This window comes from Ranitomeya variabilis, chromosome 5, assembly GCF_051348905.1.
Source record: "Ranitomeya variabilis isolate aRanVar5 chromosome 5, aRanVar5.hap1, whole genome shotgun sequence".
Classification (NCBI taxonomy): domain Eukaryota; kingdom Metazoa; phylum Chordata; class Amphibia; order Anura; family Dendrobatidae; genus Ranitomeya; species Ranitomeya variabilis.
Window position 1 is genome coordinate 14531666 of NC_135236.1, and position 15448 is coordinate 14547113.

Here is a 15448-nt window from a genome sequence, read left to right on the forward strand (position 1 = left end):
ACAAACCTCCAAATATAACAGAAAACATGGAAAGTCTTCTACGAAGGCAGATAGATGAAGCTGCAACCCATAATGAGGTCCTGGTTATGGGTGACTTCATACCCGGATATTAATTGGGAAGCAGAGACCTGCGAAACCCATAAAGGCAAAAGGATTCTGCTAAAAAAAAGAAAAATCATCTGTCACAATTGGTGCAGAATCCAACCAGAGGAGCAGCACTTTAACACCTAATACTGTCTAATAGACCCGACAGAATAACAAATCTGCATCTAGGAAATAGCGACCACAATATTGTACAGTGTCACTTGTCTTTCTCTAGGGGAACTTGTCAGGGAGTCACAAAAACACTGAACTTTAGGAAGGCAAAGTGTGACCAGCTTAGAGATGCCCTTAATCTGGGTGACTGGGACAATATCCTCAGAAATAAGAATACAGATAATAAATGGGAAATGTGTAAGAACATCCTAAATAGGCACTGTAAGCGGTTTATACCTTGTGGGAATAAAAGGACAAGAAATAGGAAAAACCCAATGTGGCTAAACAAAGAAGTAAGACAGGCAACTAACAGTAAAAAGAAAGCATTTACACTACTAAAGCAGGATGGCACCATTGAAGCTCTAAAAAACTATAGGGAGAAAAATACTTTATCTAAAAAACTAATTAAAGCTGCCAAAAAGGAAACAGAGAAGCACATTGCTAAGGAGAGTAAAACTAATCCCAAACTGTTCTTCAACTATATCAATAGTAAAAGAATCATAGTGAAAGTGTAGGAAAGAAAGGTTGTAGATGATGCGGAAAAAGCGAATATATTACACACCTTCTTCTCCACGGTATTCACGGTGGAAAAATGAAACACTAAATGAAATGCCGAGAGACAAAGAAAACCCTATATTAAGGGTCACCAATCTAACCCAAGAAGAGGTGTGAAACCGGCTAAATAAGATTAAAATAGATAAATCTCCGGTCCGGATGGCATACACCCACGAGTACTAAGAGAACTAAGTAATGTAATAGACAGGCCATTATTTCTTATATTTAGGGACTCTATAGCGACGGGGTCTGTTCCACAAGACTGGCGCAGAGCAAATGTGGTACCAATATTCAAAAAGGGCTCTAAAAGTGATCATCCTGGAAATTATCGCCCAGTAAGTCTAATCTCTATTATTGGTAGAATATGTGAAGGGTTTCTGAAGGATGTTATTCTGGATTATGACAAAGAGAATAACTGTGTAACTCCCTATCAGCATGGGTTTATGAGGAATTGCTCCTGTCAAACCAATCTAATCAGTTTCTATGAAGAGGTAAGCTATAGGCTGGACCACAGTGAGTCATTGGACGTCGTATATCTTGAGTTTTCCAAAGCGTTTGATACCGCGCCACACAGGAGGTTGGTACACAAAATGAGAATGCTTGGTCTGGGGGAAAATGTAAATGGGTTAGTAACTGGCTTAGTGATAGAAAGCAGAGGGTGGTTATAAATGGTATATTCTGTAACTGGAGCGCTGTGACCAGTGGGGACCAATGGGGTCGGTGTTGGGACCTGTTCTCTTCAACATATTTATTAACAATCTGGTAGAAGGTTTACGCAGTAAAATATCGATATTTGCAGATGATCCAAAACTATGTAAAGCAGTTAATACAAGAGAAGATAGTATTCTGCTACAGATGGATCTGGATAAGTTGGAAACTTGGGCTGAAAGGTGGCAGATGAGGTTTAACAATGAAAAATGTAAGGTTATACACATGGGAAGAAGGAATCAATATCACCATTACACACTGAACGGGAAACCACTGGGTAAATCTGACAGGGAGAAGGACTTGGGGATCCTAGTTAATGATAAACTTACCTGGAGCAGCCAGTGCCAGGCAGCGGCTGCCAAGGCAAACAGGATCATGGGGTGCATTAACAGAGGTCTGGATACACATGATGAGAGCATTATACTGTCTATGTACAAATCCTTGGTTAGACCACACATGGAGCACTGTGTACAGTTTTGGGCACCGGTGCTTGGGAAGGATATAATAGAACTGAGTGAGCACAAAGGAGGGCAACAAAATTAATAAAGAGGACGAGGAAACTACAATACCCAGAGAGATTAGCAAAATGAGGATTATTTAGTCTAGAAAAATGACAACTGAGGGAAGATCTAATAACCATGTATAAGTATATAAGGGGACAGTACAAACATCTCTCTGAGGATCTGTTTATACCAAGGAAGCTAACGGTCACAAGGGGGCATTCTCTGCGTCTGGAGGAGAGAAGGTTTTTCCACCAACATAGAAGAGGATTCTTTACTGTTAGGGAATTCCTTGCCTGAGGAGGTGGTGATGGCGAACTCAGTCAAGGGGTTCAGGAGAGGCCTGGATGTCTTCCTGGGGTGTAACAATATTATATCTTACAGTTATTAGGTTCTTTAGCAGGACGTAGATCTGGGGATTTATTTTGACGGAATATAGGCTGAGCTGGATGGACAAATGTCTTTTTTGGCTTTGCTAGCTATGTTACTGTGCTACTATGTAATTAAACCTGAAAGTCTCCACTTCAATTGTATCTCAGTTATTTCATTTTACATACAAAATAGCGGCCTGCAGAGCTGAAATCATGAAGATTCATCACTGGCCAAATAATTCTGTACCTGACTGTATGCAATACATTAAAATAAGTAAATCATTCTTCACCATGTAAAATGCAATAAAATCTGTTCACCATCACTCTATATCCCATGCTGCTATGTATATTAAACCCTTTGTAATAGATCAACTCATCTGAAGAGCGGCAGACATTTTTCTCTTGAGCTTCTTGAATGCCTGCTTAATGTTTCTGTTCTGTAGACTATATATGATAGGATTAAGAAGTGGAGTAATAACAGTGTAGAACAGGGAGATAATTTTCTTAATATTTTCTGTATTAGGAAATAAATAGATACAAATAATGGATCCGTAATATAAAGACACCGCGATCAGGTGGGAGCTACAGGTGGAGAAGGTCTTCTGCCGTCCGGTCACAGAGGGAATCCTCATAATGGTGATGATAATGTACACATATGAGACCACAATCACAAGAAATGGACAAACTACTGCAGGTACAGCCAAAATCATGTCTTCAACTTTCAGGAAAAATGTGTTTGAGCAGGAAAGTTCAAGAATGGGGTCTAAATCACAGAAGAAATGGTCGATGATGTTTGGGTTTGGGCCACAGAACTGCAATCGACTGATTGTTAATGATAGATTTAATGTAATAGCAAACATTATCACCCAACACAGGAGAACGGCTTTTATGCAAAATGTGTTAGTCATGACAGAAGGGTAATGTAGAGGGTTACAGATGGCCTGATACCGGTCATAAGACATGATGCTCAGGAAAAAACATTCTAAAGTTTCTGAGGCTGTAAAAAAGTAAAATTGTATCAAGCATCTGATAAAAGACACAGAACTCCCCTCATACAATGTAATGTGGAGCATGTTGGGTACGATGGTGGTGGAGAGAAGAATATCGGAGAAGGAGAGTTGTGTGAGGAAGAAATACATGGGGGAGTGGAGCGATCGGCTGAAGGACACCACCAGAATGATGAGAAGGTTTCCACATATAGTCACAGAGTAGATGACCAGCAGGAAAAAATAAAAACAAATTTTAAAACTTTGTAAATTTTGAAATCCCAAAAGCAGAAATTCAGTCATCATATTGGAATTATTGTATTGCATATTCTGGAGAATTAATTTTTCATAAACAAGGAGGTAATTTGTCCCTCACCTTGACGTGGTTTCTTCTTTGGAAGGGAAACTCTGTGACTGAGTCATTCGGAAGATGAAAAGCAGCAATACAAAATAATAGATAATTATGTAGCTTATGTATGAGAAATATCACTAACAATAGTTTTTATATGTAAAATGTAGTATCACACAGTTACATAATGTGATATATACATTGTCTCACCTCCATCCTAAGTCGGTGGTATGTGGTGGTGCCTCGATGACCCTTATAAAGACTAGTGCTTTGAGGATTATAAATGTAAATAATATTAATAATGTTTTCACATTACTATAGAAAGCACAGAATTCACTGTACGTGGATGATGAAGGAAGCTGAAGATAAACATCATGTTTCTGTGTTTAGCAGCGTCATTTCTTCCTGTCCGAGGAAAAAATATCAGAAATACGAATATTATTGATGTCCTTTATATACACAAAACGTTGTTGTAAGATTGTCGTAAGAAAGCCAGGGAGATTTCACTAATTGTCTCTGATGGGAACGGTCTTTACAAATGTAAAAATATGGAAACGAAAAAGAAAACTTCCTGGATTGTTACTCCAATCAAAGTAAAGAAGTTAATAGGGCTTAAATAACATTGGTGAGGCTCTCACTATCTTCTAGAAATAACTTCTTGTGAAAACTAAAGCAAATTTTCAATACTACTTTTTCTAAAAAGTTTGTGGAGTGCAATGGAGCTTCAAATTCCATCACTGACTATTTCGGCAGGAAAGTTAGAGTGGATTTCCACAAGAGTAATGATATGAGGCCACAGAGAAGCATTCTGACATTATCTGCACAGTACACGGTGATGCCATGAATGAATAACCCAGAGATAGATCTAGTGACCAACGTGACACACTGCAGTATTTATGGTGATGGACATACAATCAGAAAAGGTCGGACAAAGTATTGGTGGAAGGAAAAATGATCTTATCTTAAAATAGGATACATCAGCAATAAAGAGCAAAATCCTTTACATTGATGAGGCGAAGGTGGAGATATTTGGCCATTAAAGGCAAGGGTGTAAGGCTGGAGGCACACCAATGTATTGGACCTGATACGATATGTTAATGACCCTCGGCTCCTGCTCTACTGCACAGAGAAGATCAGAGCACAATTGTGGAGGAGGTGGAGAAATTAATTTCTCCATCTCCGCCGCTGCCGGCGTCGGCTTGTATCGCACTGTACTTGGATGATATCTGAGTGCTGTGCATCATGTCACTCGCACCCATAGACTTATACAGTATGGGTGCGAGTGAATCGAGTCTCGCTGAGTCTCACTGCCAATCGCAGCACGTTGCAATTGTTCTCGCATGCTGATTTGGCATGAAAAAATGTTCACAGATGTGAGCTGCCCCATAGAGTAACACTGGGCCGAGTGCTATGTAATGTTTAATCTCATAGCACTCGGCCGTATTATACGGTAGTGTAACTCCGACATAAGGCCACAAATAACTTGTTCTTACCATTCACAGGACATTTCTCGTTTTATTTATTTATTTTTTTTGCAGTGACAGAATGCAAGAACTCAAAGTCACAGGGATAAAAATTATTTTGACTTTAACCAAGTTCATCTGTTCAGTTACATCCAGGTAGTAGGCAGCACAGATTACATTGTGTATACACGTCCAAGCAAACATGATGGGCAGGTATTGTGGAACTGCCCTACTACCCTGGTGGAGTTAAGTCACACCAGACAAATACTTTTAGCGTTGCTAAAACTGGGTCATACAACAGAAAACTCTGAAATGAGACATCTAAATAGCTAAGGAAAAAAGCAGTTTTGGAACAGCCATGACCATGTCCAGACTTTAAACCCATTGAGATACTCTAGTTCAAAATGGAGTTGAACTAAAGCAATGTCATACTGAAACGTAGGTCAAAAATGATCTAAACTGTTTAGCAATTGACACCCTAACTAGAGAGTTAAGTAGAAGAAGACGGTAACCAGAAATGGAGACATCTGGAACACTTCATTGGCATGAGCCCGCACAAAAGCTCCATTGTTTCCGAGTTCCAGTGAGTCCTTGCACCAATCAAAAAATGTTAAAATGTTCTAGATTGGGGATAGTGGCTAAACTACAAAACTTAGCAGCAGCACAAAGCTGAGCTCTTGAAACTATCTTAAATTTGACTTTGCAAACTACTTTAAGAGGCATTTACTTATATGAGCTAGTTCAGAAGGCTTTTAGTAACATGTCTACATCTGCCTCCATAAAAAAAAAAAAACAACCCCGAGGACATTATCAAAATTATTTGGAGAAATTGTCAATTGTATTAGATAGTGATGAGCGAGTGAGCTCGGGATGCTCGTTACTTGCTCATGCGGCAGCGCGAGTCCACGTCCCGTTGTTTGTCGCTTTTTGGAAAGCCAATGAATATGTGGAGATTGCCTGCTACTCACTGTAATTCAGCAGCCATCTTGGTTGTGGCTAGTGTTGAGCGATACCTTCCGATATCGGAAAGTATCGGTATCGGAAAGTATCGGCCGATACCGTCAAAGTATCGGATCTAATCCGATACCGATACCCGATCCCAATGCAAGTCAATGGGACGAAAATATCGGAATTAAACTAAACCTTTTATTTCCTTGTAGGTTAATTCTACATGAAGGAAAACAACTAAGAATAATGTAGGATGTATTGGGGGAGGTGGCGGAGACATTAAAGGCACAGAGGTTTAGCCCAATCAAATAGAATAGCAGGATTTTTATATTTTTTTATGACGTTCGGCGTTAGAAAGATTTTGACTATGTTAATTTTTTATTTATTTTGTCAGATATTGATGTTTCACTACTTCCACGCCCTTCACCTTCTTTTTTACTTCTCCCACACTTTCTTCTTCATTATCCTCATCATCAGCTTCTTTGACATCACCTTCTTCACCTTATTCATCTTCTTCTTCATCTTCTACCTATTATTTTTTTGGTTACATTGTTCATATTCTTTTTATTCAACTATTATCTTCTTCATATTCAACTTCTTCATCATATTCTTATTTGTGACAGGCATTCCCGTAGTTGTTATCTATAAAAGTTTGAAGATTACACCTTCCGTTCTGCCAGTCACAAAAGAGTTACATTTGTCCGCGTTCAGTTTGGCCTGCAGCATCAGGCTTTATCCAGGGGCACCACGAGGAGGAACGGACTCACCCCCATACACTGCTTAGTCTTCTTCTGCTTATAATTTAGATAATATCTTTTGCTCTGATATTTAGTCTTATGCTTAATGTTCTTCTGCTCTTTGTTCTGCAGCCTCTTGTTCTTCTGCTTCTCGGTCTTCCAGGTCGTCGTCGTCTCCAGGGTCGTCGTCTCCGGGGTCGTCGTCATCGGGGTGGTCTTCAGGGTCATCGTCTCCAGGGTCGTCGTCATCTCAGTGGTTGTCATCTCTGGTGTCGTCGTCATCTTAGGGGTGGTCTTCCGGGTCATCGTCTTTAGGGTCTTGAACTTGGAAATGTAGCAGAAGGTACAAGAAGGCTGAGAAAATGCCGAGAACCAGCTGATGGAACTGGAACTCGGATGGCTACCCGAAGGTCCAAGAGCCAATGGAACTACCGAGGACCAGCTGACGTTACTGGAACCCGGTTACTAAGCAGGAGGTACCCGTGCCTGAAAGCACTACCAAGGACCACCTGACGTTGGTGGAACTCGGATACCCAGAGGGAGGCACCTAAGCCAAAGGCTCTGCCCGGAACCAGCTGACGGTACTGGAACCAGGATGGGGAGCAGAAGGTACAAGAGCAAAAGACACTCCCGAGAACCAGCTGACGGTACTGGAACCCGGATGGGTAGCCGAAGGTCCAAGAGCCAATGGAACTACCGAGGACCAGCTGACGTTACTGGAACCCGGTTACTAAGCAGGAGGTACCCATGCCTGAAAGCACTACCAAGGACCACCTGACGTTGGTGGAACAAGGATACCCAGAGGGAGGCACCTAAGCCAAAGGCTCTGCCCAGAACCAGCTGACGGTACTGGAACCAGGATGGGGAGCAGAAGGTACAAGAGCAAAAGACACTGCCGAGAACGAGCTGATGGTACTGGAAACCGGATGGATAGCCGAAGGTCCAAGAGCCAATGGAACTACCGAGGACCAGCTGACGTTACTGGAACCCGGTTACTAAGCAGGAGGTACCCGTGCCTGAAAGCACTACCAAGGACAACCTGACGTTGGTGGAACTCGGATACCCAGAGGGAGGCACCTAAGCCAAAGGCTCTGCCCGGAACCAGCTGACGGTGCTGGAACCAGGATGGGGACCTATTCAAGCTTGTCTTCCTAGAGCCCCAACTAGCGGTGTTGGAGCAAAGGGTCAGCAGGGGGAGCAGAGTGTAGGCCAAAGCCTGCACTGGCGGCAGCTTTGGGTCTGCTGTGTCTGCGTGGTTGTTGCAGGACACGTTGCTGGCTACACAGCACGGGAACAGCTGGCGGTGCTGAACCCCACTGACACATTGGCGAGGTGTTTGGCTCTGTGCAGCCAGCACTTCCGGACAGCAACTAGCGTTGTTGGAGCCCGGGCTCTGCAGGTGGAGAAGAGTGTAGGCCAAAGCCTAATTGAACCGATTTTAAAGGTAACCTTTAACCCCCCCTCAGGGGTTACAAACTACAAGAGCCACAGCTTGGGCAGCAGTAATGCTGCACAAGTCAAAGGTTGCTCTTTTAATTTTGCCCCTTGCACACGCAGAAAAAAACACGTATAACATTTAGCCCTTTATACAGTCAAACTGTGTTGGAGGCGCGAGTTCCATTCGTAATGAGACGCAGCACAGATGTCAAGAATCCCACCTTGGTGCTGGGCGCGGCCTCCTGAGCGTCATTATTTGCTGCACAGGAGTCTGCGCTGTCGTGTTATCCCTTGGCCTTGCGCTGTTAGCGCTGCCCATCTTCTGACATCATTTTATGTCGGCCGTTGCGGTTTGCGATGCCCATGAATCCCAGCCCCACAGTGTCTTTACAAAGTTAAAACACTGCGGGGCTGGGATTCATGGCCTGGCGCAGTACATATGTTCGCCTCTCACACTCGGGTCCTTACACCCGCTTCAGACTGTGTGGCGTCAGCTGATCCCTTATCGCATGCCACGGCCATGAAGCCGCACAGTCTGAAGAAGGCGGAAGGAGATGAGGGACAGGCGAACATATGCACTGCTCATGCCCATCAATCACACCCTCGCAGTCCAAATAAATAAGACACCGAGGGGCGTTGTGTGGGTCAGGGCGGCCGCAGAGGCGCAGGCAGACAAACAATGATGCCAGAAGACGGCCAGCGCTACCAAGGGGGTTGCAGCGTGTCATTACAAAGGAAAGTCACACCTCCGGGACGGTTAAATGGTCAAAGAGGACACATTTTAGACGTGTTCAGTTCCACATGTGCAAGGAGAATAAGTTTATGAGCCACCTTGCACACATGCAGCATTACTGCTGTACAAGGTGGCTGGAAAACAAACAAACGCCTGGGGGAGGGGGGACAGGTTCCCTTCAATTTCAGTTCTTGTGTCTGCGTGGCTGTTGCAGGACACGTTGCCGGCTACACAGCAGGGGAACAGCTGGCGGTGCTGAACCCCACTGACACATTGGCTGGTGTTTTTCTCTTTGCAGCTAGCACATCTGGGCCCCAACTGGAGTTGTTAGAGCCCAGGGTCAGCAGGAGGAGGAGAGGGAGCAGAGTGTAGGCCGAAGCCTGCACTGGCGGCAGCTTTGGGTCTGTTGTGTCTGCGTGGCTGTTGCAGGACACGTTGCCGGCTACACAGCAGGGGAACAGCTGGCGGTGCTGAACCCCACTGACACATTGGCGGGTGTTTTTCTCTGTGCAGCTAGCACATCTGGGCCCCAACTGGCGGTGTTAGAGCCCAGGGTCAGCAGGAGGAGCAGGGGGAGCGGAGTGTAGGCCGAAGCCTAATTGAACCAATTTCAAATGTAACCTTTAACCCCCCCTCAGGTGTTACAAACTAGAAGAGCCACAGCTTATGCAGCAGTAGTGCTGCACAAGTCAAAGGTTGCTCTTTTAATTTTGCTCCTTGCACACGCTGAATGAAAAACATATAACATTTAGCCCTTTATACAGTCAAACTGTGTTGGAGGCGAGAGTTCCCTTCGTAATGAGACGCAGCACAGATGTCAAGAATCCCACCTTGGTGCTGGGCGCGGCCTCCTGAGCGTCGTTATTTGCTGCACAGGAGTCTGCGCTGTCGTGTTATCCCTTGGCCTTGCGCTGTTAGCGCTGCCCATCTTCTGACATCATTTAATGTCGGCCGTTGCGGTTTGCGATGCCCATGAATCCCAGCCCCGCAGTGTCTTTACATAGTTAAAACACTGCGGGGCTGGGATTCATGGCCTGGCGCAGTACATATGTTCGCCTCTAACACTCGGGTCCTTACACCCGCTTCAGACTGTGCGGCGTCAGCTGATCCCTTATTGCATGCCACGGCCATGAAGCCGCACAGTCTGAAGAAGGCGGAAGGAGATGAGGGACAGGCGAACATATGCACTGCTCATGCCCATCAATCACACCCTCGCAGTCAAAATAAATAAGACACCGAGGGGCATTGTGTGGGTCAGGGCGGCCGCAGAGGCACAGCCAGCCAAACAATGATGCCAGAAGTCGGGCAGCGCTACCAAGGGGGTTGCAGCGTGTCTTTACAAAGGAAAGTCACACCTCAGGGACGGTTTAATGGTCACAGAGGACACATTTTAGACGTGTTCAGTTCCACATGTGCAAGGGGAATAAGTTTCTGAGCCACCTTGCACACATGCAGCATTACTGCTGTACAAGGTGGCTGTGAAACATACAAACGCCTGGGGGAGGGGGGACAGGTTCCCTTCAATTTCAGTTCTTGTGTCTGCGTGGCTGTTGCAGGACACATTGGCGGCTACACAGCAGGGGAACAGCTGGCAGTGCTGAACCCCACTGACACATTGGCGGGTGTTTGGCTCTGTGCAGCCAGCACTTCCGGACAGCAACTAGCGGTGTTGGAGCCCGGGCTCTGCAGGTGGAGCATAGTGTAGTCCGAAGCCTAATTGAACCGATTTTAAAAGTAACCTTTAACCCCCCCTCAGGGGTTAAAAACTACAAGAGCCACAGCTTGGGCAGCAGTAATGCTGCACAAGTCAAAGGTTGCTCTTTTAATTTTGCTCCTTGCACACGCTGAAAGGAACACGTATAACATTTAGGCCCTTACACAGTCAAACTGTTTTGGAGGCGTGAGTTCCCTTCGTAATGAGACGCAGCACAGCTGGCAAAAATGCCACCTTGGTGCTTTGCGCGGCCTCCTGAGCATCGTTATTTGTTGCACAGGAGTCTGCGCTGTCGTGTTATCCCTTGGCCTTGCGCTGTTAGCGCTGCCCGTCCTCTGACATCATTTCATGTCGGCCGGTGCGGTTCGCGATGCCCATGAATCCCAGCCCCGCAGTGTCTTAACATTGTTAAAACACTGCGGGGCTGGGATTCATGGCCTGGCGCAGAACATATGTTCGCCTCTCGCTTGGGTTCTTACACCTGCTTCAGACTATGCGGCGTCAGCTGATCCCTTATCGCATGCCACGGCCATGAAGCCGCACAGTCCGAAGAAGGCGGAAGGAGATGAGGGACAGGCGAAGAAATGCACCGTTCATGCCCGTCAATCACACCCTCGCAGTCCAAATAAATAAGACACCGAGGGGCGTTGTGTGGGGCAAGGCGGCCGCAGAGGCGCAGCCAGCCAAACAATGATGCCAGAAGACGGGCAGCGCTACCAAGGAGCTTGTTGCGTGTCAATACAAAGGAAAATCACACCTGAGGGACGTTTTAATGGTCGCAGAGGACTCATTTTAGACGTGTTCAGTTCCACATGGGCAAGGAGAATAAGTTTCTGAGCCACCTTGCACACATGCAGCATTACTGCCGTACAAGGTGGCTGGAAAACAAACAAACGCCTGGGGGAGGGGGGACAGGTTCCCTTCAATTTCAGTTCTTGTGTCTGCGTGGCTGTTGCAGGACACGTTGCCGGCTACACAGCAGGGGAACAGCTGGCGGTGCTGAACCCCACTGACACATTGGCGGGTGTTTTTCTCTGTGCAGCTAGCACATCTGGGCCCCAACTGGCGGTGTTAGAGCCCAGGGTCAGCAGGAGGAGCAGGGGGAGCGGAGTGTAGGCCGAAGCCTGCACTGGAGCAAGTTGAAAGGGAACCTTTAACCCCCCCCAGGCGTTTGTAGCTGAAAGAGCCATCGTGTACAGCACTAATGCTGGAAAAGGTAAACTTAGCTCTTTTAATTATGGTCCTTGCACATGCTGAACCTAACACTTATGAAATGTGTCCCCTCCTACCGTTATACCGTCCGATAGGTTGAACTTTCCTTTGTCATGTGACGCAGCACAGCCGTCATTCTTACCCCCTTGGCGCCGTGCGCCGCCTCCTCAGCGTTGTTTGAATCAGTCCCGGAGCCTGCGCTGTTAGGTTAGCCCTTGGCCATGCACACATTTTGCGCTGCCCGTCTTCTGACATCATTTGGTGTCAGACTGGCTGCGCCTGTGCAGCTGCGCTGGCCGAGATCCCGCTTCGCAGTGTCGTCTAATGTAATCCCACCGCGGGCCTGGGATCCGTGGCCATGCGCAGTGCATATCCTCGCCTCTCACTCCCCTCCCTACGGCTTCTTCAGACTGTGCGGTGTCAAGGCCGTGGCATGCTATTAGGGATCAGCTGACACCGCACAGTCTGAAGAAGCCGTAGGGAGATGAGTGAGAGGCGGAGGTTCAGATATGCACTGCGCATGTCCATGGATCTCAGGCCCCCAGTGGGATTAAATCAGAAGACACTGCGAGGCGGGATCTCGGCCAGCGTGGCCGCACAGGCGCAGCCAGCCTGACACCAAATGATGTCAGAAGACGGGCAGCGCAAAATGTGTGCATGGCCAAGGGCTAACCTAACAGCGCAGGCTCCGGGACTGATTCAAACAACGCTGAGGAGGCGGTGCACGGCGCCAAGGGGGTAAGAATGATGGCTGTGCTGTGTCACATGACAAAGGAAAGTTCCACCTACCAGACGGTAGAACGGTAGGAGGGGACACATTTCATAAGTGTTAGGTTCAGCATGTGCAAGGAGCACCACGAAAAGAGGCACTTTTTCCCTTTGCATCATTACTGCTGCACAAGGTGGCTCCATCAGTAACAAACGCCTGGGGGGGGACAGGTTCCCTTAAATTTAACTTGTTGTGCCTGCGTGGCGGTCGCAGTACACGTTGCCGTATACACAGCAGGGGAACAGCTGGCGGTGCTGAACCCCACAAACACATTGGCGAGGTGTTTGGCTCTGTGTGGACAGCACTTCTGGACAACAACTAGCGGTGTTGGAGCCCAGGGACAGGAGGAGGAGGAGGTGGAGGAGATAGGAGGGATTGCCACACACACAGCAGGGGAGCAGCAGGCATTACTGAACCCCACTAACACATTGGCGAGGTGTTTGGCTCTGTGCGGACAGCACTTCTGGACAACAACTAGCGGTGTTGGAGCCCAGGGACAGGAGGAGGAGGAGGTGGAGGAGATAGGAGGGATTGCCACACACACAGCAGGGGAGCAGCAGGCATTACTGAACCCCACTAACACATTGGCGAGGTGTTTGGCTCTGTGCGGACAGCACTTCTGGACAACAACTAGTGGTGTTGGAGCCCAGGGACAAGAAGGGGGTGGGGAGGAGATAGGAGGGATTGCCACACACACAGCTGGGGAACAAATGACGTTACTGAACCCCAATAACAGAGGAGCGACTGTTGGGACTGTGCGGACAGCACTTCTGGACAGCAACTAGCGGTGTTGGAGCCCAGGGACAGGAGGAGGAGGAGGTGGAGGAGATAGGAGAGATTGCCACACACACAGCAGGGGAGCAGCAGGCATTACTGAACCCCACTAACACATTGGCGAGGTGTTTGGCTCTGTGTGGACAGCACTTCTGGACAACAACTAGCGGTGTTGGAGCCCAGGGACAGGAGGAGGAGGAGGTGGAGGAGATAGGAGGGATTGCCACACACACAGCAGGGGAGCAGCAGGCATTACTGAACCCCACTAACACATTGGCGAGGTGTTTGGCTCTGTGTGGACAGCACTTCTGGACAGCAACTAGCGGTGTTGGAGCCCAGGGACAGGAGGAGGAGGAGGTGGAGGAGATAGGAGGGATTGCCACACACACAGCAGGGGAACAGCTGACGTTACTGAACCCCAATAACAGAGGAGCAACTGTTGACTGTGCGTACAGCACTACCAGGCAACAACTAGCAGTGTTGGAGCCCAGGGACAGCAGGAGAAGCAGAGGAACACAATGTAGGCCGAAGCCTGATTGGAGAAAGTCAAAAGGGAACCTTTAACCCCCCCCCCAAGGCGTTTGTAGCTGAAAGAGCCAGCTTGTGCAGCACAACAGATGCAAAAGGAAAAGGAGGCTCTTTTCATTATGCTCCTTGCAAACACAGAACTAAACACTTATAAAATGTGTCCCCTGAAAGCGTGAGACCGTCCCGGAGGTGGGACTTTCCTTCGTAATATGACGCAGCACAGCTGTCATTCCTACCCCCTTGGCGCCGTGCCCCGGCTCCTCAGCGTTGTTTGATTCCGTCCCGGAGCCTGCGCTGTTATGTTATCCCTTGGCCAGGCACACTTAGCGCTGCCCATCTTCTGACATCATTTGGTGTCAGGCTGGTTGCGCCTGTGAGCCCGACTCGCAGTTTCGTCTAATGTAATCCCACCACGGGCCTGGGATCCGTGCCATGCGCAGTGCATATCCTCGCCTCTCACTCCCCTCCCTACGGCTTCTTCAGACTGTGCGGCATCACGGCCGTGGCATGCTATTAGGGATCAGCTGACGGCGCACAGTCTGAAGAAGGCGTAGGGAGATGAGTGAGAGGCGGAGGTTCAGATATGCACTGCGCATGTCCATGGATCTCAGGCCCCCAGTGGGATTAAATCAGAAGACAATGTGAGGCGGGCTCTTGGCCAGCGCGGCCGCACAGGCGCAGCCAGCCTGACACCAAATGATGTCAGAAGATGGGCAGCGCTAAGTGTGCCTGGCCAAGGGATAACATAACAGCGCAGGCTCCATGACGGAATCAAACATCGCTGAGGAGCTGGGGCACGGCGCCAAGGGGGTAGGACTGACAGCTGTGCTGCGTCATATTACGAAGGAAAATCCCACCTCCGGGACGGTTTTACGGTATCAGTGGACATATTTTATAAGTGTTAAGTTCTGCGTGTGCAAGGAGCTAAACAAAAATAGCTTCCTTTTCCTTGTGCAGTATTACTGCTGCACAAGGTGGCTCTTTCAGTAACAAACGCCTGGGGGGGGACAGGTTCCCTTACATTTCAGTTGTTGTGTCAGCGTGGCGGTCGCAGGACACATTGCCGGCTACACAGCTGGGGATCAGCTGACGTTACTGAAACCCAATAACACTGGGTCGTATGTTTTGACTGTGCAGACGGCACTTCTGAGCATCAACTGGCGGTGTTGGAGCCCAGGAATTTAAGTTCAGGTGGTAGAAAGATGAACACAACAGGAGACCTGGATAACGTAGACAGTCACCTAATTATTTAATCAGGAAGAGGAGTGGCAAATTCCTGCGAGATCCAGTCCTTGTTCATTTTCAGGAAAGTAAGCCGGTCAACGTTATCGGAGGATAGTCGCATGCGACGGTCAGTTAGTACACCACCTGCAGCACTAAAGACGCGTTCCGATAATACACTAGCCGCA

At 47.6% G+C, this 15448-nt stretch overlaps 1 protein-coding gene across 1 annotated transcript; it reads right to left on the reverse strand.

Moving 5' to 3' along the window:
- Positions 1–2757: 2757 nt before the first annotated feature.
- On the reverse strand, positions 2758–3681 carry LOC143774622 (olfactory receptor 11L1-like). Its single transcript, XM_077262374.1, has one exon. The coding sequence runs from the start codon at positions 3679–3681 to the stop codon at positions 2758–2760; it is 924 nt and encodes a 307-aa protein (XP_077118489.1).
- Positions 3682–15448: the final 11767 nt, after the last annotated feature.